General features: G+C 42.4%; 1 protein-coding gene across 3 annotated transcripts; it reads right to left on the bottom strand.

Annotated features, from left to right (window-relative positions):
- Positions 1-417: 417 nt before the first annotated feature.
- PABPC1 (poly(A) binding protein cytoplasmic 1) lies at positions 418-19,675 on the bottom strand. 3 transcript variants are annotated; one of them, XM_026454972.1, is made up of 15 exons: positions 18,578-19,675; positions 15,270-15,463; positions 14,956-15,071; positions 12,680-12,819; positions 10,018-10,112; positions 9,594-9,731; positions 9,306-9,401; positions 6,064-6,336; positions 5,737-5,827; positions 4,519-4,629; positions 4,283-4,437; positions 3,237-3,321; positions 2,565-2,695; positions 1,942-2,035; positions 434-697 (listed from the first exon to the last, which is right to left on the bottom strand). In XM_026454972.1, exons 1-14 carry the CDS (start codon positions 18,768-18,770, stop codon positions 1,943-1,945), a joined length of 1,911 nt encoding a protein of 636 aa, XP_026310757.1. In that variant the 5' UTR covers positions 18,771-19,675; the 3' UTR covers positions 434-697; position 1,942. The 3 variants fall into 3 exon arrangements, 2 of the variants coding, with proteins under 2 accessions (XP_026310757.1, XP_026310758.1); XM_026454973.1 differs by lacking the exon at positions 434-697 and having other exon boundaries at positions 1,758-2,035; positions 18,578-18,804; XR_003309586.1 differs by lacking the exons at positions 4,283-4,437; positions 4,519-4,629 and having other exon boundaries at positions 418-697.
- Between the last annotated feature and the right edge of the window lie 3,603 nt (positions 19,676-23,278).

Genomic DNA, 23,278 nt, shown 5'->3' on the forward strand with positions numbered 1-23,278 from the left:
GTCAGTCTCGTACATGAAATATTAAGATCATGTAACAAATACACATTGTTTCAATAATCCATATGGAAACCTTAACTCATAAAATGCACTACAGGAATTGTCTTGTGCCTTTTACATAAAACCAATAGACCCCTTGAACTTAACAGTACATCTTTCATGGAAGATTCTTATGTCAGCTCAGCACCATTAAGATATTACCTATTTATGCAAGGCAATTATAAAGACTTTGAAAAAAAGCAAAACCGTGCACTGTTTAAGGAATTTTTATTAAAGCAAGAATTTTATAATCCAAATTACGTTTCCTTGCTCAGTTATCAATTCTGTTACTTAAAACAGAACTGACATTTTGAGCTATTCCACAGTAAAGAATTACAAAATTAAAGAAAGGAATGCTTTAAATTTTTGTACTTTGCTGAAAATTCTTTTTCCCAGGGTCTATAAAACATTAATTTGTTTTTATATTTTACTATTTTTTTGTGTTTTTTTTTTGTTGTTTTTAAATCAATAAGTAATCTAGGACTAGCATTATGTTTGCTAGACCTGGCATTTGCTCGGTACATAAGGTTCAAAGTTTCCTTTCCTTTTTTTATTTGTTTTATATTTTGCAATGTTTTTTTTCCATAATATTTAAGTTTTTCGATGTTTAGATATTTTTCTTCGGTGAAGCACAAGTTTCTTTTCGTGGTCCCTGATCAATCTGTAAATGTTAAAAAAATAAATTAAGACCAGGACTATCACTTGTCAGTAGCAAATTAAAGCCCTTAGCCAAATCCAATGTAGCTGCCTGTTTTTACCTATAGTTTTATTGGAACACAGCCATACCTGTTCATTTGTATATATACTGTATATGGTTGTCGTGCCATGGTAACATTGGAACAAGATCATTTCAGAGATAACATGGTCCTCAAAGCCCAAAATATTTCCTATCTGGCCCTTTACAAAAAAGATTTGCCAATCCCTGGTCCTGATCCTGGCTGCACTACTCAATTTCTTGGGAGTAATGAAAGATGGCAGTAGAGACCCAAGGGCACCACCCAAAAAGGAAAGGTATTAACTATGAAAGCCAACCTGTGGCCGGGCGCGGTGGCTCAAGCCTGTAATCCCAGCACTTTGGGAGGCCAAGACGGGCGGATCACGAGGTCAGGAGTTCGAGACCATCCTGGCTAACACGGTGAAACCCCGTCTCTACTGAAAAATACAAAAAGCTAGCCAGGCGAGGTGGCTGGCGCCTGTAGTCCCAGCTACTCGGGAGGCTGAGGCAGGAGAATGGCGTAAACCCGGGAGGCGGAGCTTGCAGTGAGCTGAGATCTGGCCACTGCACTCCAGCCCTGGCGACAGAGCGAGACTCTGTCTCAAAAAAAGAAAGCCAACCTGTGACAGGCCATTTAATATATATTACTATACAAAATCTGGCAGGGTGCAGTGGCTCACACCTTGTAATCTCAAGACTTTGGGAGGCCGAGATGGGCAGATCACTTGATCACTTGAGGTCAGACGTTTCAGACCAGCCTGGCCAACACGGCAAAACCCCGAGTCTAGTAAAAATACAAAACTTAGCTGGGCATGGTGGCATGGGCCTATAATCTCAGCTGCTTGGGAGGCTGAGGCAGGAGAATTGCTTGAACCTAGGAGGCAGAGGTTGCAGTGAGCCGAGGTCGCGCCACTGCACTCCAGCCTGGGTGACAGAGCGAAACTCCATCTCAAAAAAAAAAAAAAAAAAAAAACCTGAAAGCGCTGGGATTTTAAGAATCCAACAGTTAACGGGTAAAATTCCTTTAATTCCTCTATAGTTAGTTCTACTTTTCCTTGAAAAATTAGCAATACATTTAAATGACTTATAAAATGATCTTTTGCTATGTACATTTCAAAAATATGCTCAACAAACTTTATAAAAGATGAAGAAAACAAGCTTAAAACAATAAACCAGAAGGAAAAGCTCACTTTAAACAGTTGGAACACCGGTGGCACTGTTAACTGCTTTCTGGGCAGCCTCTTTAGCTTGGTGGGCTTGTAGTACAGCTACAGCTTCATCAACCTAAGAAAGGTGCAAACAGATAAACTGGTTCAGGAAAGGAATGGAAATAAAGAGTTTCATATTGGTAACATACCAATTCCCAACAAAGATAAGTTTCTTTTCCCTCAGATGAAAGTATAAATTGTTACGTTAAACTATATACATTCAATTTTGAGTTCCATTACACCATTATTCTAGAATTATGAATCACCCCCTTGCACTTCTCTTTCCTTGTCCTCCCCAAGCTCGAAAAATATTTGTCTCCACTAGAGAAAGCAGCAGCAGTTGAGAGTATGGCTGCTGGAGCTGATGGAATTTGAAGCCAGGTTCTGCCACTTAAGAGCTGTATAAGCATTTGGCAAATTATTTAGCCTGTTTCAGTTTCCCTATCTATAAAATGGGTATAATAGCGCCACAGGTTATTATGCAGACTTTACAATTGTACATGGCTTATATATAACACGATGTAAGTGCTCTATACAATTAAGTCCCCATAAAAAGCCATGTAATAACTGTGTAAGAGGCAACATGGTAAATAAATTTAAATCACCTTAGAACGGAGTGACTCAGGAGACTCGAGCATATGAAGAAGTTCTGAATTATCAATCTCCAACAACATGCCAGTGATTTTACCGGCAAGAGTAGGGTGCATGGCTTGAATAAGAGGAAACAGCCGTTCACCTAGGAACAGAAACATTCAAAAACTCCCTTCAATAAAAATAAAAGTTTTTAACTGCAATGAATTACCACATTAAACTGGGGTTTAAGAACCACACTTTTGTCTTACGTATATAATAAACCATAATCCACAATTTCATTATGTCTTCATGGGAAGAACAGAGTAAGAAAATCAGCCACAAGGCAATTAACTCTTGACATTATCAGCTTGCCAATTAAGCAATGTTACCATTAGGTTGTCAAATCGGTGTTCAGGCAAAGTCACAAATTTTCTTCTCATTTGCTTCCAAATTCCTTATCTCAAAAATGTAGTGAGGGCCCACGGTCACTAATGCCCTACTACCCTATTTATTACTAACAATACATTTTCTTATTGGCTTTCCAGTGGTTTTAGTTAGGCAGACCAACTGTGTATCATAATCATTCATGCCAATTCAGATCACTTCCACTGCCCTAGTTGTCAATTTTAGGTACAAATGGTGCCTAAGTGATTCCTGTATTTTCTAGTCTCTTTAAACTGGCAAGGTGAGATGGAAGTACTCACCCAACATTTGCTTTTGCTCTTGAGGAGGGGCAGATGCCAACATGGAAGCAGTCAAAGGTTCCTGACCTTGTACATGAACAGCAGGCTAGACAGAAAATGAGATCTCTTAAGTTTAAAGCACAGAAAAAAAGGCAAATACAGTCATCAATGGACATCTGCTGAAGTGGTAGACTTCTATCGAAACATGAGGTGGAGAAGTTGAGTGAGCGAATCAGAGGCCAAAGTAGTTATTATATATCATATACCATAGATATATATATATATTTTTTGAGATGGAGTCTCGCTTTTTCGCCCAGGCTGGAGTGCAATGGCGCAATCTTGGCTCATTGCAACCTGTCTCCCGGATTCAAGCAACTTTCCTGCCTCAGCTTCCCCAGTAGCTGGGATTACAGGCATGTGCCACACCACGCCTGATTAATCTTTGTATTTTTAGAGCTGGAGTTTCACCCTGTTGGCCAGGGTGGTCTCAAACTCTTGACCTCAAGTGATCCACCTGCCTCAGCCTCCTAAAGTGCTGGGATTACATACAGCCACCACGCCTGGCCCATAGCTACTTATAATAGTTGTTTTAGACCAGGCATGGTGATTTAGGATGTGAATTTCTGGCTGCTTGTCCAATTCCTAAAGCATAAGACATTTTACGCACTATCATATTAGCAGGATGTTCCAGATAGGCTAAGCTCTCAAAAATCTATCATGCAGCTGTCTTCACATTTTTTCTTTTGAGACAGTCTTGCTGTCACCCAGCAGGGATTACAGTTTGCTGCAGCCTCAAACTCCTGGGCTCAAGCAATCCTCCTGCCTCAGCCTTCCTAGTAGCTGGGACTACAGGCATGTGCCACCACACCCGGCTAGTTTTCTTTGTGGAGACAGGGTCCTGCTATGTTGCCCAGGCTGGTCCCAAACTCCTGGTCTCAAGCAATGTGCCTGCCTCAGCCTCCCAAAGTGCTGGGGTTACAGGTGTGAGCCACTGTACCCAGCTGTCTTCACACCTTTGATTTCGCCCAAGAAATGTGATTTTCATTAAGAAATCATTAAATCCATACCTGTTGCATTGTAACTTGTGGCTGTGCATTAAGATGTTGCTGAGGATTGCGAACTCCTGCAGCATATTTATACTGTGGAACGGTGCGGACAGCAGGAGTAGCTGCAGCAGCTGCAGCTGCAGGACGTGGACCCATTGTCTGTGTTGATGTGTTAGCTAAAAAATAAGAACGTTTTGTATTTTTATCTTGCTCTTTCAAATTGGTGATCAATTTTTAAAGGAAGGATTAAGACTCACCAACACGCTGTGTTGACATGACTCGTGGAACCTGTGAAGAAGCTGGTCTCATAGTACTAAATGGTGGTCTAGGAGCAGCTGGGCGGATAGCACCGGGCATATTTTGGAATGCTGCATTTTAAAGATTTGAATATACATTAACTGGGAAAATTTACTGACTGAAAAGTGTTCATGCTGTTTTCTTCGATCTGAGGTTTGCATAAAAGACTAAAAAGTGACAAAGCTTTTTAAAGCTGAGTCTTACACCTGCCATTTTCCCAGACTCAAGAGCATCAGTAAGTAAAAACGTTAATTCATACAAGGACGAGTACTTATAAATATACCTGAAACAAAATCATGATATAATTCTAAGTGCTCCCAGCCTGGCCAACAGGGCAAAATCCTGTCTCTACAAAAAATTTTAAAAATTAGCTGGGTGTGGTGGTGTGTGCCTGTAGTCCCAGCTACTTGGGAGGCTGACGCAGGAGGATCACTTGAACTCGGGAGATGAAAGCTGCAGTAAACCAAGATCATGCCACTGTACTCCAGCCTGGAAGACAGAGTGAGACTCTGTCTAAAAAAATAAACTCTTAAGTACTCTTGGAATATAACGTACTGTTCCACAGGACAAGACTTAAAATGCCACGACTCTGATTCTCATACATGATTAAATGGAACGAGACCTTTAAAACTGTGGCCTAACAAAATATTAAACTGGCTGGGTACCACAGCTCACGCCTGTACTCTGAACACTTTAGGAGGCTGAGGTGGGCGGATGACCTGAGATCAGGAGCTCGAGACGAGCCTGGCCAACATGGTGAAACCCCGTCTCTATCAATAATGCATTAAGTTAGCTGGGCGTGGTGGCGGGCACCTGTAATCCCAACTACTCCAGAGGCTGAGGCAGGGAGAATCACTTGAACCTGGGAGGTGGAGGTTGCAGTGAGCCGAAATTGAGCCACTGCACTCCAGCCTGGGGCAACACAGTGAGACTCTGTCTCAAAAATAAATAAGTAAAGAAGAGCTGTACCTATTCCCAAAACTTTTATAAAAGGAAATCAAACCACTGTAGACATTACTATCTTAGTACTGTTTTTAAATGCTATAAAAATGAACATCCATAACCACAAATTATGTGAAATGCAATAGTTAACCTAACATTGACATAGAAGAGCTGTTTTACCCAATGTGTATTTTTAAACTCAATCCCCAACCTTAATTAAAAGAAAAAATACTCACGATGAGGTCTGGCACCCTGAGCAGTCCAGCGAGGACTTGGTCTTAGTTGAGCAATTTGGCTAGGAGGATAGTATGCAGCACGGTTCTGAGTCTGCAGGGAAAAAAAAGCACATGAGTTTATCAGTTGAGGAAAAAAGCAAATAATGCAATAAATTATACGTACTTTTTCAAAACATTTGCCAGGCCTTCACAATCAAGCATTTTTTCCAACTCAATCATAATTCACCTTTCTTAATGTTTCACATTTGGGGGGCGAGGGGCACAAAAAACACTAGAAATGACCAAATATGAAAACCTTCATGGTTCTGGTTGCCTCCTAAAACCTACCTGTGGGATAGCTGCCATGAAGTAACCTGAAGGAGGTGCTGGCTGGTAAGGGTTGATTACAGGGTTGGGCACAGCTCGTACACTTGCCATTCTCTGCATATACTGGTTAGTGAGGTGAGCCTGGCGCTCTTCTTTGCGCTGAGCTAAAGCTACATACAATGGCTTTGTGGCCACAATTCTACCGTTCATTTCTGTAACTGCTTTAGTGGCTTCTTCTGGGGAGGAGAAACATACAAAACCAAACCCTTTGCTGCGACCACCCTCCATCATAACCTATTAAAAGGAAAAAAAAAAAAAGTTAACGCAATGGTAGAATGAGGCACATAAAAAGAGCATTACAATTTAGACAATCATAAATCACTGAATCAAATAACTAAACCCTGTTAATGCTTAATCATCTTGTATTCACCCACTGAGTTCACAATTTTTCCTTAATACCCAAGTTATTAAGGGTAAACTACACATATGCACTTCTAGCCAAGCCAGAGAACTGACAGAAGTGAAGGCCGCACAGAAACTTTTAAAGATTTTAGATACTGAATTTGATTGTATTTTCAATATTAAAATTATCTAAATAAATACATCCCAGGTCTACTAAATGGGACTTTTGGGCACCACTGGAAGCATTTCCCAATTAAATTGTGACTACTCTAACAATTCAAGCTGACAAGATGCTTTACTATGCCTTTGAGAAAAAAAGTAGTTGAATCTTACAATACCCACATCTTAAAGTTTTCATTCAAGAGCAGAAGATCCATAAATATTACAGTACAAAGAACACTCAAGAGGAAAGTTCTTCTAAAATTGATTGCAAAGACCTTTTAAATGAGAAATGAAAACTTGCAAAGAACCACTCGCTAGGCCAGCAATATATGTAAGCGTGCTATAAAACTAAACAGTATGCAAGTGGCACAGGAACAAATGGTAACAAAATAAGAGTTCAGAAATATACCCAAGCAATTATGGGAATTCACTGTGTTAAAAGTTAACATTTTAAAGTACTGGGGAAAAAGGACTTTGGGCTACTCAATACATGATACACTGGGACAAATGAAAACATGTAGAACTCTTATTCACATTACACTGAAAAATCTTAAATGCCAGGTAGATTCTGAGTCTGTAAAATATAGAAATAGAAAGCCTTTCTAAGATCTCTCTCTCACACACACACACACACACACACACACACACACACACACACAAACTGAAGTCCATAAAGTGGAAAATCCGAAGAAAATATTTCCAACATAAAACAAATGTTCGGCCGGGCGTGGTGGCTCATGCCTGTAATCCTAGCACTTTGGGAGGCCGAGGCGGGTGGATCACCTGACGTCAGGAGTTCAAGACCAGCCTGGCCAACATGGAGAAACCCCGTCTTTACTAAAAATACAAAATTGAGCCAGGCGTGGTGGCAGGTGCATATAATCCCAGCTACTCGGGAAGCTGAGGCAGGAAAACTGCTTGAACCCAGGGGGTGGAGGTTGCAGTGAGCTGAGATCGTGCCACTTCACTCCAGCCTGGGTGAAAGAGCAAAACTCCGTCTCAAAAAAAAATAATAAAACAAATGTTCCCTCAATCAGTAAAAAGACAATCAGCCAGGCACGGTGGCTCCCACCTGTAATCTCAACACTTTAGGAGATCACCTGAGGTCAGGAGTTGAAGACCAGCTTGCACAACACGGTGAAATCTCATCTCTACTCAAAATGCCAAAAATTAGCTTGGCGTACGCACGCCTGTAATCCCAGCTTCTCGGGAGGCCGAGGTAGGAGAATCACTTGAAACTGGGAGGCAGAGGCTGCAGTGAGCCGAGATTGCACCACTGCACTCCAGCTCAGGCGAGAGTGAAACTCATCTTTAAAAAAGGCAAAAAAATAAAAAATAAAAAATAAACCCTCGTAAGTTTAAGCATTTGTGTTGTGCCCCATTAAAAGCACTCTTGGGGCCGGGCGCGGTGGCTCAAGCCTGTAATCCCAGCACTTTGGGAGGCCGAGACGGGCGGATCATGAGGTCAGGAGATGGAGACCATCCTGGCTAACACGGTGAAACCCCGTCTCTAATAAAAATACAAAAAACTAGCCGGGCAAGGTGGCGGGCGCCTGTAGTCCCAGCTACCCGGGAGGCAGAGCTTGCAGTGAGCTGAGATCCAGCCACTGCACTCCAGCCTGGGCGACAGAGCAAGACTCCGTCTCAAAAAAAAAAAAAAAAGCACTCTTGGGCTGCATGTGGCCTGCAAGCAGCGGGCTGGACAAGCTTGGCATAAGCCCAGGAAAGGCTGAGGCTGCAGTGAGCTGTGACTGTGCCATGCCCCTGCACTCCAATCTGGGCAACATAGTAAAATCCTGTCTCAAGAAACAGAAAAACATGCATGCTTCATACATTCAAAATATGCTGATGCACAACACTCAATTTAAACAACATCCAGGGAACACACTGAAGACAAAAACATTCAGGAATAAATTCTATCATACTCCAAGTACTCTTACATAAAAAGCATAATCTGAAACACAAGACAATCACAGCACTTCCATCTTACTTGTATTCACACACCTTTCCCCTAACACTTCCTCACTCTCACAGAAGCTTCCTCGGGCTTGCCAGGAAAAGCTGACTAGAAAGATCAGCCACAGCATCATTCCAGTTGAGCTGTAATTTTTTCTATGCACTCTTCCCCAACCCCAGCAAAATTACATACGCACAAAACTTTGCATATAGAGGGACTCTTGGCCCACAGACACGAGACAAAAACATCTAGAAGAAAACTTCTTAAATCAAGATTTCAGAATCTGTACTAGAATACTACTGTTGTGTTTCTTAATCTCTCATTTCAAGTAAAAGAAAATACGATCTCTATTCTTACTGCTAGGGCGCAGGGGAAGGAATTGGGGCTTGACTACCCAGAATGAATTGTAGACATGAACAAACAGATCAGAACTATACTAACAATTATAAGTCCCTAATAAATTGCTTTAGTAAAATGACTAATTGTTGGAATACTGCATATTATGTGAGTATTCCTGCATATTATGTGAGGTTATCAGTCTTCCTTAGCAAAGAGTTCAGCGCTTGCCATTTATAAGTTAACCCTTACACTACGACAACTACTTCAAATGTGAATATAAGTTTTAGAAGTAACGAAGCAAACACCTCTCTAGTGGCTATAATTAATGCAATATTTATATACATATATCTACAGGTATGAATTTTTATCAAACCTCAAAAATTTGCACCATATGTTTTCTTACCTTTGCACTAGTGATTGTACCAAATGGAGAAAACTCTTTCCGGAGACGTTCATCATCAATACCATCATCAAGATTTTTCACATAAAGATTAACACCCTAAAAAGAAGAAAAGAAAACTATAGAAAAAGAAAACCATGGTAGTACCTAATTACATCTCCTATTATTTTATCCCATGTTTCTTCTCCTATTCCCCTCTCAAACCCTCCAGTTACCTGGGAGTAACTGAAATCAACGTAAAATAGGTTTCCTCATCCCTGTCTTATTTTGCTTGTTCAATTAAAAATGAACCTGGTATCTGGTGATCCTATCTTGCTTCATCTGTTCAAATTTGCGCTTAAGTTCCGTCTGCCGTTCCACCTTTTTCTGAGCTCGACCAACGTAAATTTGTTTTCCATTGAGCTCCTTTCCATTCATCTCATCCACAGCCTTCCAAAAAAAAAAAAAAATCACAAAACTTTCAACTTATAGTCCATTTCCTTAACGGTTAAGACAAATTTGTTAAGTCACAAAAGCTAAAGACAATCCCATCCCAAAATCTCAAGGTTTTGGGACAATATAGGTTACCAAGTTATACTTTCAAAGCTACTGCGTAAAATGCAAATAACTGAAAATATAAGAACATGTAAAATAGCTATCAGTATGCACATAAACTTCAACACAAGAGCAACTCAACTTTGTACCCCCTTCTTCCTGCTGAATACAGACCACTTACTTTCTGTGCATCTTCATGCCTTTCAAAGCTTACAAATCCAAATCCTTTGGATTTTCCACTTTCATCAGTCATTACTTTCACACTTAAGGCAGGCCCTAAAAAATTTTTTTAAATAAATCAAAGATATTCCATACAATGTTCACATTATACATTTCAAATTTCAATATACAAAGACAAAGCCATGAAAAAAATGAGATAAAATTTCAAAACTCCATAAATTGACTCCTCTCTCCCAGCCTTGAAAGACCCTTTATTATTAAGAAGGTAAATACCTTCCCTCCCCGAAGGATTCCTCATTCCATTTAAGGTTTACTTTAAATGGCTGTAAAAAGTTTTATTCTCAGCTCTAGCACAAAACTGTTGTGTTTTTTACCCAATAATTTGATGCCTTCCCTTTTCTATAGATATAGTATCTCATTCCATCACCCTTTTCTATAGATGGATTGTAGTGGCACAATGAATAAGCTCACTTTAACCTCAACTCCTGGGCTCAAGTGATCCTCCTGCCTCTACTTACTGAGTAGCTGGAACTACTGGACCACATACCACCATGCCTGGCTAACTTACTTTTTGTAGAGATAGGGTCTTGCCATGTTGCCCAAGCTAGTCTCAAACTTGTGGCTTCAAGTGAGCTTCCTTCCTTGACCTCCCCAAATGCTAGGGTTACAGGCATGAGCCACTGTGCCAGACCAATTTGATTTTCTTTGTATCAATTAAGACACAAGTATTTATTAAGCCTTGGCCTACCTGACTTTCAATAGGGAGTGGAAGGAATATGTGGTTGGACTCTTTGGTAAGACATAGGTGATTTAGGAATTTGAAAGACAGGAAAAAAAAATTTTTTTTAAAGACACAGGTGAATTACCTGGAGGAGAAAGCATTTATTTCTGAAGACATGTTTTCCCCTAACTCCCTCTAAAGTGGGAGAGACAGGTAACTGAGGCAGGTGGTCTCTCAAGCAAGTGGGGCAGAAAAGGTTAAAAATCACATTTGATTACAGAAATTCAGAAGATGTATGGGCCAAGGCAGATTTTCTTCTGAATGTGCCTCTCTCCTGAGGCCAAAGAAAATATGACATATTCACATATTTGTGGTCAACTTATGCAGCATTACTCATGGGATAGGTAGTTAACAACATCAACTTTTGCAAATAGCTTCTAATTAAAATACATTAAGAAACACAACAATTGAAATATATAAAAGACAGTAGCAGCCGGGCGCGGTGGCTCAAGCCTGTAATCCCAGCACTTTGGGAGGCCGAGACAGGCGGATCACGAGGTCAGGAGATCGAGACCATCCTGGCTAACATGGTGAAACCCCGTCTCTACTAACAATACAAAAAAAAAAAACTAGCCGGGCGAGGTGGCGGGCGCCTGTAGTCCCAGCTACTCGGGAGGTTGAGGCAGGAGAATGGCGGGAACCTGGGAGCGAGCGGAGCTTGCAGTGAGCTGAGATCCGGCCACTGCACTCAAGCCTGGGTGACAGAGCGAGACTCTGTCTCAAAAAAAAAAAAAAAAAGACAGTAGCTAAAGACAATTTGGGGGTTGAGCTGTGAAGCATGATGTCACTTTCTACATTTTATATTATCTTTGTGCAAAATGGTACGTTTTTTGCTCTAGTGGAGGGCTCAATGTGACATGCTAGCATGGCAATAAGGTATTAGGTTTCCTGGCCAGGCGCAGTGGCTCACATCTGTAATCCCAGCACTTTGGGAGGCCGAGGTGGCTGGGATCACTTGAGGTCAGGAGTTGGCGACCAGCCTGGCCATCACGGTGAAACCCCGACTCTACTAAAAGTGCAAAAATTAGCTGGGCATGGTGGCGCACACCTGTAATCCCAGCTACTCAAGGAGGAGATAGAATTGCTTGAACCTGGGAGGTGGAGGTTGCAGTGAGCCGAGATCACGCGACTGTGCTCTTCAGCCTGGTGACAGAGCAAGAGTCAAAAAAAAAAAAAAAAAAAAGTACTAGATTTAGTATTATATTTCCTAATTCTTGATTATTTGACAGACTAAAAAAAGCAAGCCACCTCTGAGTTCAACAAAAAGTGCAAAGGGCAGGGTCAAGCAAATCATCTGCACGTGTATTTTCTGTTACACCCCTACCTAAACTAAGGCTGCTTTGTGTTTCATTAATTTCAAGTTTTATGAAGTTATTTTTAAATGCAGGAAGTAAGTATTATAAATCCCAAGGAATCACTGGAAAATCTGGATTTCTGGCTTCATTGCTGAGAATCATTGTTCTAAACTGCTCCAACATGATGTTACTTAAACTGACCAGCTTTATTGTCCTATGAGACTGTGTTCCACTGTAAGCTGGCTGTGTCAAATGTATGCTTCTGATGACACGAGATCTCTAATCACACACACGTGCACACACACACATATGTATCTCCAGCCTCTTAATGTAAAATATTTTAAAATCTATCCTAATTACTTAGTCATATCTTACTGTGCTAATCTAATGCTATTAACCTTTAACCTGGATAGAATTCTATTTATGTGTAATAGATGGCCAGCAGCTTAATTCAAATAACCACAAGTATTTTAAAGTACCACGTAAGTCTAATCTTATTGACTTTTTTAGTATAAAGTAATAGCTAAAATTAACATTAAGCACTAATTCAGAACTTTGTGTGTAAAAATTTAATTAAGACACATTACCAAACTTGCCAAAGAGATCCTTAAGGCGCTCATCATCCATGTCTTCTCCAAAATTCTTGATGTAAACATTGGTGAATTCTTTTGCCCTAGCTCCAAGTTCAGCTTCTCGTTCTTTACGAGACTTAAATCGTCCAACAAATCTAATAAGATATACAAGGACTATAACATTAGATACTATTTTATAAAGTTCAAATAAATTAAGCCTGATGGTTGGTTTTGTTATTGTTACTGAGAATATTCAGAATCCCTAATAAAGAGCACTCTACAAAAGAGAAAGATGGCCATAATTTAAGATATGACACCATGAAATACATGAATAAACCTCTAACTACAATCACAAAAAACGAAACTTTTAATATACACCTCTCTCTTCTCTAGCTAACCCAGGGTTAAAGGGATCACTCCCATCAACACAAATGAGTGGAAGTGCATGTGTACCATGCCAATAAAAAGACCTCTATCAAATTAAAAAGCTTTCATCGTCATTTCAAAGTGGCCCTTGCGCTTTCTCTGCCATCTCCTAGAATAAAAATTTAAATTTCCCAATCCTGTACTCTAACATACAACAGCCTGACATTAACTGCAGCATTTTCAACAAAACGACACTAAAATTTAATTTTTTCTGAATGTAACAGTAGTAACTCACAACAAGGATCACTGGGCTAGGCAGTGGCTCACACCTGTAATCCCAGCACTTGGGGAGGCCAAGGTGGCATGAACACTGGAGCCCAGGAATTCAAGTTCAGCCTGGCCTACATGGTGAAACTGTCTCTACTAAAAATACAAAAATTAGTTGGGTATGGTGGTGTACACCTGTAATCCCAGCTATTTGGGAGGCTAAAGCACGAGAATCGCTAGAACCCGGGAAGCAGAGGTTGCACCACTGCACTTCAGCCTGGGCAAGAGAGCAAGACCATGTTTCAAAAAAATAAAAATAAAAAGAATAAGGATCACTGAAGAAGAAAAGGTAGCATGTGTGTCATAACATATTGTAATACACAGCAAAGCAGAAGGAAAAACCATCTTCCATAATCTAACCCTAGTCATCTAAATCTCCTTATCTCTAACCTAGCTTTGGAATAAAAAGTAAAATAAAAATAATTGCCTTATCTCCCCACAAAATATGTTTGGTCTTCACTATGCTATCAGTTTCATAAATGTTCTCAAAGGGAGCGTATTTCATCGTGGGCATCACTTTCTGCTTTGTAAATAATGCAGCAACTTTTTTAAGAGACAAGGTCTTGCTATTTTGCCCTGGCTGGAGTGTAATAACTGTTCATAAGCACAATCACAGCACACTACAGTCTTGGCTCAAGCATCCTGCCTCAGCTTCCCAGTGGCTGAGAAGAAAGGCACACTGCAGTAAAGCTGAAACTTTATGAAAGACACTTTGTGTATTTCTTCTTAGGACAGTTACAAATTTCCAAAAGAGTTATATCACTTTTACTCAAAAGAGCAATATAGCATTCTTTTCTGGATCCTGCCAGGGTTGGGCTTGCTTTTTTTTCTCCTAAAGCACTGGTGACAAGCATTTGTGAGTACTAATTTTTTTTTTTTTTAAAACAGAGTTTCAATCTTGTCGCCCAGGCTGGTGTGCAATGGCGCAATCTCAGTTCACTGCAACCTCTGCCTCCTGGGTTTAAGTGTTTCTCCTGCCTCAGCCTCCTGAGTAACTAGGATTACAGGCATGCGCCACCACGCCCGGCTAATTTTGTATTTTTAGTAGAGATGGGGTTTCTCCATGTTGATCAGGTTGGTCTCAAACTCCCAACCTCAGGTGATGCGCCCGCCTCAGCCTCCCGAAGTGCTGGGATCACAGGCAGAGCCACTGCGCCCAGACTTGTGAGTAATGTATGTCTCTCATTTTACAGTACTTAAAAGCAAATTGAGTTTCTTCACCTATAAAATGGGGTAATTTAACCAGTACCTCAAGAATTATGAATATTAGGTCTGAATTCCTGATTTTTCACTAATGCACTGATTTTGAAAAAGCTTCATATTTCTGTTTACCTATCTTCTGTTTTCCTTTTGGCATGAATGTTAATTTTATTAAACCTGTTATTTGTATGTTATACTTACTGTGTAAAAAATTCAATTATAAAAATCAAGATTAGCTTATTTTCACTCCAGTACAACTGCATTAAATTTTGTTATTCATCTTTATTTTTATTCTTTTATCTTACGTGTATCTAACTTCTCCCTGACAAATATTAACTTAAAATGATTTGGAATTATTAAAAATAAGATTCAAAATATGATTAGATATTTATACTTACACTTTGCGATCATTTAGGAGCATTCCATTCATTTTTTCAATAGCTCGTTCAGCTGCTTCCTGTGTCTCAAAGTGTACAAATCCATACCCCTTGGAACCATTTTCATCACAAACCACCTAGGGAAAAACGTATACCCATTTTTCTTTATTTGCTATTGATTTAACATTTGTTCAGTGTTGAGAGACAATCTGTTAGCCATCTAACCTGGATATTTGTGAAATAAAGATATCCCTTAAAGCACAGTTCCTATTTCAAGCACTAAACTAAAAGTAGCTCAACAATATAAACACGTTTACTGGACATTTTTGGCTTACCTTACATGAAAGGATGTTACCAAAAGCAGAAAATGTATCATACAGTGCTTTATTATCAATGGATTTGTCCAGATTTTTAATGAATATGTTGCCTACTCCACTTTTGCGAAGTGATGGATCACGCTGAGACCACATGATGCGTACTGGTTTGCCCTTTATAACATCAAAATTCATGGTGTCCAAAGCACGCTCCGCTGCAGGAAAGACATTTTCAGAGTCAATATTACTTCAAAATTTTTGCTGGCTACTTTACATAAACTATGGTGAGTGGAGTGGGTGGACACACGGTCTCACAGTTGAACACTTCCTCTTTAAGCTTCAAGATGGCTAGACCTTTCAAGTATCACACACTAGTGTAGGACCTAAACTGTATACAGCAAAGACAAATACCAGAAGCCCCCGAAATTTCTCACATATAAAAGGATGCCATATTGCTAATAATTAATGAATTCCTGAAGCAATCTCTTGCTTTAATTGCCATTAAATCTAAAAGCACTTTTTTCCCTAGTTAACAAAATCCAAATTCCTTCACATATGACCCGTTTAACAGTATAAGACATTACCCAATAGATTTATCTACAAGCTGGAAGTAGTTTATAGATTTAAATAGTTTAACTTCTTCCCAACTACTTGCTAAAATTGATCATTTCATTGCTAATGACTAACAATATTATACGAAAACCAGTCCATTTCCTAAAAAATGAAAGTTTCTTAATTATTGGGAGGAGGGAGGATTTCAGTGATTCATGGCACAATTTCCATTTAAGAAAATGAAAGGCTAGACCAAGATTTGAATCATGCTTTCAAAAGCTAATGTGAAATTGGACATACTCGGTTTCATAATCACAGAATTTTAAAAACACCAGGTCTGCAATATTCATAAATCACTATTGACGCTTTCTTGACACATAAAATCAGTTTCACTTTAGATCGCTGATTTTCTTAACAACTGATTTAGTTATTTCTGAATAGTGCTAGAAAATTTCAAAATCTACAATTAATTTCAGGGTCTATAAAGGGTTGAATTGGATGTATTCCTGTACCATTAAAGGCTCTAAATGAAATAACACATCCTTAAATGAAAAGACTGGTCCCCCAAGAGAGGAAAAACGGTCCCTTTTAAAGTCCTGAAACAACTTCCACAAATTCCATGCCAATGTAAATTTAGTTATTGACAGGACGAATTTTCCGGCCACCTCTTTTTTTATAAATGAAAGTTCCAGTTTCTAGAATATAGTGATAATCAGCTGTTAGCTCATTATCAAGTGACCACACCTACTCAGCTTCCCTAGTTTTTTTTTTTTTTTTTTTTTTTTAGCTGACTTTGCTTGAGCTATTTTTCAATGAGTCACCTCTTCCTATGAAATTGAAAACTGGTCACTTTCAGAAGCTATTCTGCCTATCAATGTAGCAATAAAGTTTAAAAAAAAATAAGAACAAGAAATCCACTGAATTAATTGGATGGCAAATTGTACACATAGAATTAGACAAATGGAAAACTGCCATATTCTTTTCAGTAGTTAGGGTACTGGTCTTACTGGTACAGACTGCTAATATATACTGTACACTGTAACCACGGCAACCTGAAGTTCAACTCTTCGAATCCCAAGAAATGTAAAAATTGTTTTTTGGATTTAAAAACATTAAGCTGAGAAAGAGTAACACTTTCAAGTTACCATTTTATGGTCTCTAGAATTCATTCCTGTCTTTTCTCTACCAACTCTTAGGTTGTGATAACCTGCCCCAAAGTTATCTACCCCCATCTGACAGGCATTGATACATCCTGCCTAAAGTTGACAAGAACTGTTACGACGTGACATTTGGAGTTACTGCTTACAGAGCAAAAGGGCAGGAAACCTGCAGTGCAGTTTTACAACTTCTGGCTCTGTGTCACTCAATATTCGCTTCCAAAATCAGTATCAATTTTACACAGTGAAGAGCTGATCAGTAACCTAAGTTCTACTGAATGAATGTTAATAGAAGCTTAAATTCCACCCTTAAGGCCTTTTCTACTAAAATAAAAACGAATTCTTCTTATTTCGATTATTTGACACATATTCAAGTGGCCAGCCTGTAGGGGGTGAAAAGGCAAAATTGGGCTGTAAAATGGAATGAAACTGACTTCTCAAAGCCAATTGATCTAAAGACAACTCCTAGCAACTCAAAAGACCATAGATATTATCTGTTTACAAAATTGTATTTCTGTTAACTGTTTAGCTTCCAAATAAAAGCACAAAGTTAGCTGCATTTCCCCCCCCATAAATTTCAAGCTCAATTTAATCTCTGTTGGTTTGTACTCAGTCATTTCCCAAATTTATAAGTATCATGGGCCACTTTTAAAAATAAAAGAGAAACCTGAAGGTCTTGCATGCTACAGGTAAGACTGGTCCAGTTGGAATTACACTGAAGTAACATTTTATAGCCAAAATTGACTATTTTATAAAGAAAAGTCCCTCAAAACGATAGAAACTATTTCAGAAGGTAACATATAATATACTCGAAAACTACCAGTATTGTGAATCTAAGGTAATATTTAAACATGGTCTAAGTTGCCTGAGAAAACTGGCCTTCAAAGTGGTCGGCTCCCACAACCCCTCCTCCCACTCTGCCCTTTTAATGTTAGAGAAATGCTTGATCTAGGGGAAACCCCCGAATACCCGTCTCCGGTAAATTCCATTTCTAGATCCATCAGTCACTGATGAGTTCTGGGGAGTGGACTCACAAGCCTGAGGACCACCACCACACCACACATCGCCACAGAAACTTTATTCTAAGGCCTGGTGGCTCCCCCAGGCGACTGGGCCAGGAGCAGGAGCAGGCCTCGGGCCTGCGAGGTTACAGGGTTCAACACGTGGTATTTTTTGAGCACTGAACTGCACTTCCTCCCCAGGCTGGGGCGCCGGCAGGAGCTCCGGGTGGTGGGAGCGCCTCCACCTCTTACCCACGAAGGGAGCTCAGCGCTCAACGTCCCAGAATCCCAGAGTCACCGGCGGGAGCGCGGCGGAGGAACCGAATCTACCCACCCTCCCGGCGCGTCATCACCCTAAAGTTTGAGAGCGTCTGAGGCCGAGAAAATGGTCGCAAAGGAGGAAGTAGCCGGGCGTGCTGCCGCCGGCAGCGCGAGTCCCCGCCGGTTCGGGGAACGTGACTCCAGGGGCCCCGGCGCCTTCCCGCTGGCCGTCGCGGGGTGACATGCCCTCCCGCCCCCCGCCCCCCGCCCCGGGGCCGCCGGCCTACCCCGCCCGCCGCCGCCGCCCGAGCCTCATGGCCGCCCGCCCGCCCGGCCGACCGCGGAGCCCGGCGCTCACCGTCCGCCGGCTGCTGGAAGTTCACATACGCGTAGCCCAAGGAGCGGCGGGTGATCATGTCCCTGCAGACCCGGATGGAGAGGATGGGCCCGGCCGGGCTGAACTTCTCGTAGAGCATCGCCTCGGTCACGTCGGGGTGGAGGTCCCCCACGTAGAGCGAGGCCATGGGGTAGCTGGGGGCGCTGGGGTTCATGTCGGCACGGCTGCCCGCAGGGCCACAGGCCGCGACCTTTCCGTGAGAGGAGGAGAGCGAGTGCCGGGGCTGGGGGCCGGAGCCGGGGGGAGGGGAGCGGGAGCAAGCGCAGAGGGACAAAAATCAACCGGAATTGAAAACTACTCAACGGCCGCAGAACGGGGTCGATCCACTGCCGCTGGCTGCCGGCTGCCGGCGGGGAGGGAGGGTGGCGGTGTCGGGTCCGGGCAGCGGGAAGGCCTCGGTCTCTTGGTTCCTTCTTGGAGCTGCTGCGGGGCCGCGGGCGGGCGGGTCGGTCTCGGCTGCTTCACCGGGTTATTTTATAAAAGAGGAAGAAAAAAAAATAAAAGTCTCCGGCGGGGGAGACGCGGATTTTTTGTAAATTTTTTTGGGGTTTTTTAAAAGATTTTTTTAGATTTTTTTTGGATTTTTTAATAATAAATGTGTGTTCCGAGCCCGGAGCACACACTCCGCACTCTCAGCACTAACCGCCGGGGAGAAGGGGAAGCACCGCCTCCTGCACCCTCTACTTATACCCCCCGCCGCACTCGCCCCGCCCCCGCGCGTCTGACGCCAGGGCCCTACGCGAGCGTCAGCGCCGAAGGAGGAGGAGACGCGGAGGCCAGGGGGAGGAGGAAAGAGAAAACAGCAGGAAAGAGCAGAGAGGAAGGGAGAGGTGGCGGCGGCGGAGGCTGCGTTGTGGGGGTGGGGCTGGGGCGAAGGGGCGGGGCTTCTGCGCAGGCGCCGCGGCCGGGGAAGCGGAGCTCGCGCTGCGTCGCGTCCGTGGGGGAGGGGAGGGCGGCACGTGGGCGGTCCTCGGGGGGGGGGGGGTGTCGGCTGAGGCGGCCCCGCCTTCCGCCCCGCCCTCCCCCGCTTCCACCAGGAGGAGCGTTAACCCGTCACCGCGGCGGTGGGCGGTGCAAGGGGCTTCCGGGTTCCTACTCCCTAACCACCCCCAACGTGCGCTGCCGCTTGGGGCCTCTTCCCGCCGCGGCCGGCCCGGCTCCTCTCGCCCCAGCTCCGAGGGACGCCGGGCACGGGTGAGCGGGCGTGGTCCCCTCCGGGCCCGGTTTCCGAAACGTGCGTAGATGGAGCCGGGGTGGCTCCCCGCTCTCTCCTACCCGGACCGCACTACGAGTCCCAGCGGGCACCGCCGCCACGCGCGTCGGCCGCAGAAGCGGTGCCTGCTGGGAGCTGGAGTCCCCAACGGCCGCGGCGCTCGCTGACCCCAATTGGCTGCAGGGGTCGTGGTCGCCCGCTCCGGTACCCGCAACCGTTCTGCGCGCCGGACCCCGGCGCCAACCCGCGGAGCTCCCGGCGGGGAGTTGGGGGGAGGGAGAGAGAGGGGAGGACCCCTCAGGTTCCTCGTCCTCTGCTTTTCCAGCCCGACCCTCCTCCGTGTCTTCACTGGAGATTGTCGTTGGTCAAAGTGGATTTAATTTGGGATAGCTGTGTTGGGGGTCTTTGATCACTTCTTACCTTAAGGTGCTAGATTGGAGTCAGTGATTTGTGCTGCTTCTGCCAGACATTCCTTGGCGATAGAAACCAGGAGTGGAGAAAAATGAATGCTTTTCCTGAAAGTATGGGTTTGTCATTATCACTACTATATGGCACCACAGCCCTGCAACCAGACAAAATTAGGAGTAGTCTAAAACAACGTATTATAAATAAATAAAACAATTCTGCACATTAGTAGTGGGTTTTAATAGGAATGCTAAATTTAATGAATTGATAGTAATGAAAACCGGCTGTAGGAATGACATTAAATCAACATACAAATTCCACTCCAAAGTAGTAAAGTGCTTTTACAGTTTTTAAAACACTTGCGTAAACATACTATCATTTGTTCCTGAGAGCAATCTTGTGTGGGAGGTGGAGCAAGTAGTAATAATTTTACTGTTAAGGGAACAGTCTCAAAGAATTAAATGACTGTCCAATTTATTCTTTAATTCAATAAACTTTAATGGATGCCAACTGTATTGCTAGGTGTGGAATTAAGTACTTTTTATCTGTTCTCATTTAAATAGAATTTAAACCAATGGAATCCCACATAAATACTATTTTGCTCCTATTAGAAAGAGGATAAAATGTGACCAGGCATGGTGGCTCACGCCTGTAATTCCAGCACTTTTGGGAGGCTGAGGCATGCGGATCACTTGAGGTCAGGAGTTCAAGATCAGCCTGGCCAACATGGTGAAACCCTGTCTCTACTAAAAATACAAAAAGTAGCCAGGCGCGGTGGCTCATGCTTGTAATACAGCACTTTGGGAGGCTGAGGGGGGCAGATCACGAGGTCAAGAAATCGAAACCATCCTGGCCAACATGGTGAAACCCTGTCTCTACTAAAAATACAAAAATTAGCTGGGCGTGGTGGCGCGCACCTATATTTCCAGCTACTCAGGGGCCTGAGGCAGGAGAATCGCTTGAACCCAGGAGGCGGAGGTTGCAGTGAGCCAGGATCGTGTCACTGCACTCCATCCTGGTGACAGAGTGAGACTCAAAAAATAAAAATAAAAACAGTAGTTAGGCTTCCAGGGCAGCTTGACAGGCAATGATGCCCTGGATGGTAAGTGGAAGCATTCTCATCACTAGAAAAGGATATTAGTGCTTTGTAGAAGAATACATAGTTTGGGAAGGGAGTCACTCATTAGGACATCCATGCAGCTGTGGCTCTTGGGTTTAGTAGAGGTCATTGTCATATTTTATGGAGGAACAGTTGAGTAAGTGCAAGGGAAAGTAGAAGCAAAGTCTATCCCTGAGGAAAGGCAACTGCTATTTAATAGAATAGGAGAGAGAGTCAGAGCCCAGGAGGAAACAGGAGTGGGATCTGGAACTGAAACCAAGAACCTGTTCCCTTGATCCATCAATCACCTCTTTTTATTTCCAGCCAGCTCCTTTCGCTCAGATCAGAAACTGGTCAATTCGGATCAAAAAGAAAACAAACCAATCTTCTCTTAATGACATATTCCTCTATCATTCACTTTTTTTTTCATAGCCAAGTTTTTCATTTCTACTTTATCTCTCCTTAGTTCCTCAACACTACTGTATGACTTCCAGCTCCACTCAAATTGCCCCAACAGTTGCCAATGATCCCTTTCTATTTGACAAATCCAGTGGACTTTCTTCAGGTCCATTTTACTGGACATCTGCAGAGTTTGACACTGTTTTCCTCCATCTCTTTTGTCACACACACTCTTGGCACGTGGACTACACTCTCTTGGTTCTGCCTCTCAGACTCCTCCTCCTCTCCCCCAGTAACCATTCCCTGACCACCAGGTAGGATTGGGCACCCCTCCTTCGGTTTTTCCCCTGCCCCCCCCACACCCCGACACTACATTTACTACATTACATCAAAATAGTCTGTTTATGAGCTGTCTCCCAAAATAAGTTGTAAGCTCCAAAAGAGGGCTTATGTCATGTTTATCTGCATCCCTATCATCTACCATGAAGCTTGGCACACTGAGGGTGTATTTTTTCTTTTTAAACCTAAGAGGAGAGGTTCTTTTCAAACCTTCAGGAGAGGACCAGCTAGGCCTTGTAGACTGACCATATAGGATGAGGAGGGGGTTAGTTGGAAGATCGCAACCTGATGGTCACGTGGGCACCTAGGGCCGTGTTCACCTCCAGACTCCTTGGCCTGCTGCAGCATGTTACCTCTCAACTCCACGAGCTGTTTCAGGGAGTGCTTCCTGACATGCCGGCTGGGCTCTCATTTCTAGTGCTGGAAGTAGTGGACTTTTAGTACTCAAAATCAGGCAAGGAGGGACAAGCAAGGACTCCTGGACAAAAGGAGTTTCTGGACCTCCAAAGCTGAGGACACTGTGTAGTGGTAATCCCACTAATGTTCTGAGACCCCCTTTTTGATGTTAGCAGTCTGATTGCTTGTGATAGAAGTAATTAAGGCTACGAATAAAAGGCAGAAGATGAAATATTTGTTGATTCCTTCTGCCTTTTTGATTCACTACTCTCATTTTTATCTCCCATCTTTTTTTTTTTTTTTTGTCTTAAAAAATGTGCTGTCTATGTTTATCTGGCTTGTCTGTGTTTATCTAATTTTAGATTGCAAGCTGTGGGACAGAATAATGTCTTTATATGTGCAGCATCTCACTGTGGGTGCCTAAGAATATCTAATGACATTAAAATCATTCAATTAACCTGTTTTTATTTAATGAGTAAACTGTAAAGTTCTCCAGAGAGCTTATTCACTTGAACTTCACTAGCAATTTATAAGTAATTTTCAGGTTATATCCAGGATATATTCAGAATATATCCAGGGTAATTTATAGTATCTTGTGTAATGTAAGATAAATTAAAGTTGCCTGGCCTTGTAAGAGCTTTAGGTAATAGAGAAAGATATATTTGAAATGGATAATAAGTGAATAGAGCAGATCCCTCTCAATTGAAGCTATGCTTTCTATAGATCCTTGAAATAGAAAAAAAATATTATATGCTGTCTGTGATAAAATCAAAACTATGCAGTGTTTCAGAAGATGAGCTACCCACTTAAT

The sequence above is a fragment of the Piliocolobus tephrosceles genome, chromosome 7 (assembly GCF_002776525.5).
Source record: "Piliocolobus tephrosceles isolate RC106 chromosome 7, ASM277652v3, whole genome shotgun sequence".
Taxonomy (NCBI): Eukaryota; Metazoa; Chordata; class Mammalia; order Primates; family Cercopithecidae; genus Piliocolobus; species Piliocolobus tephrosceles.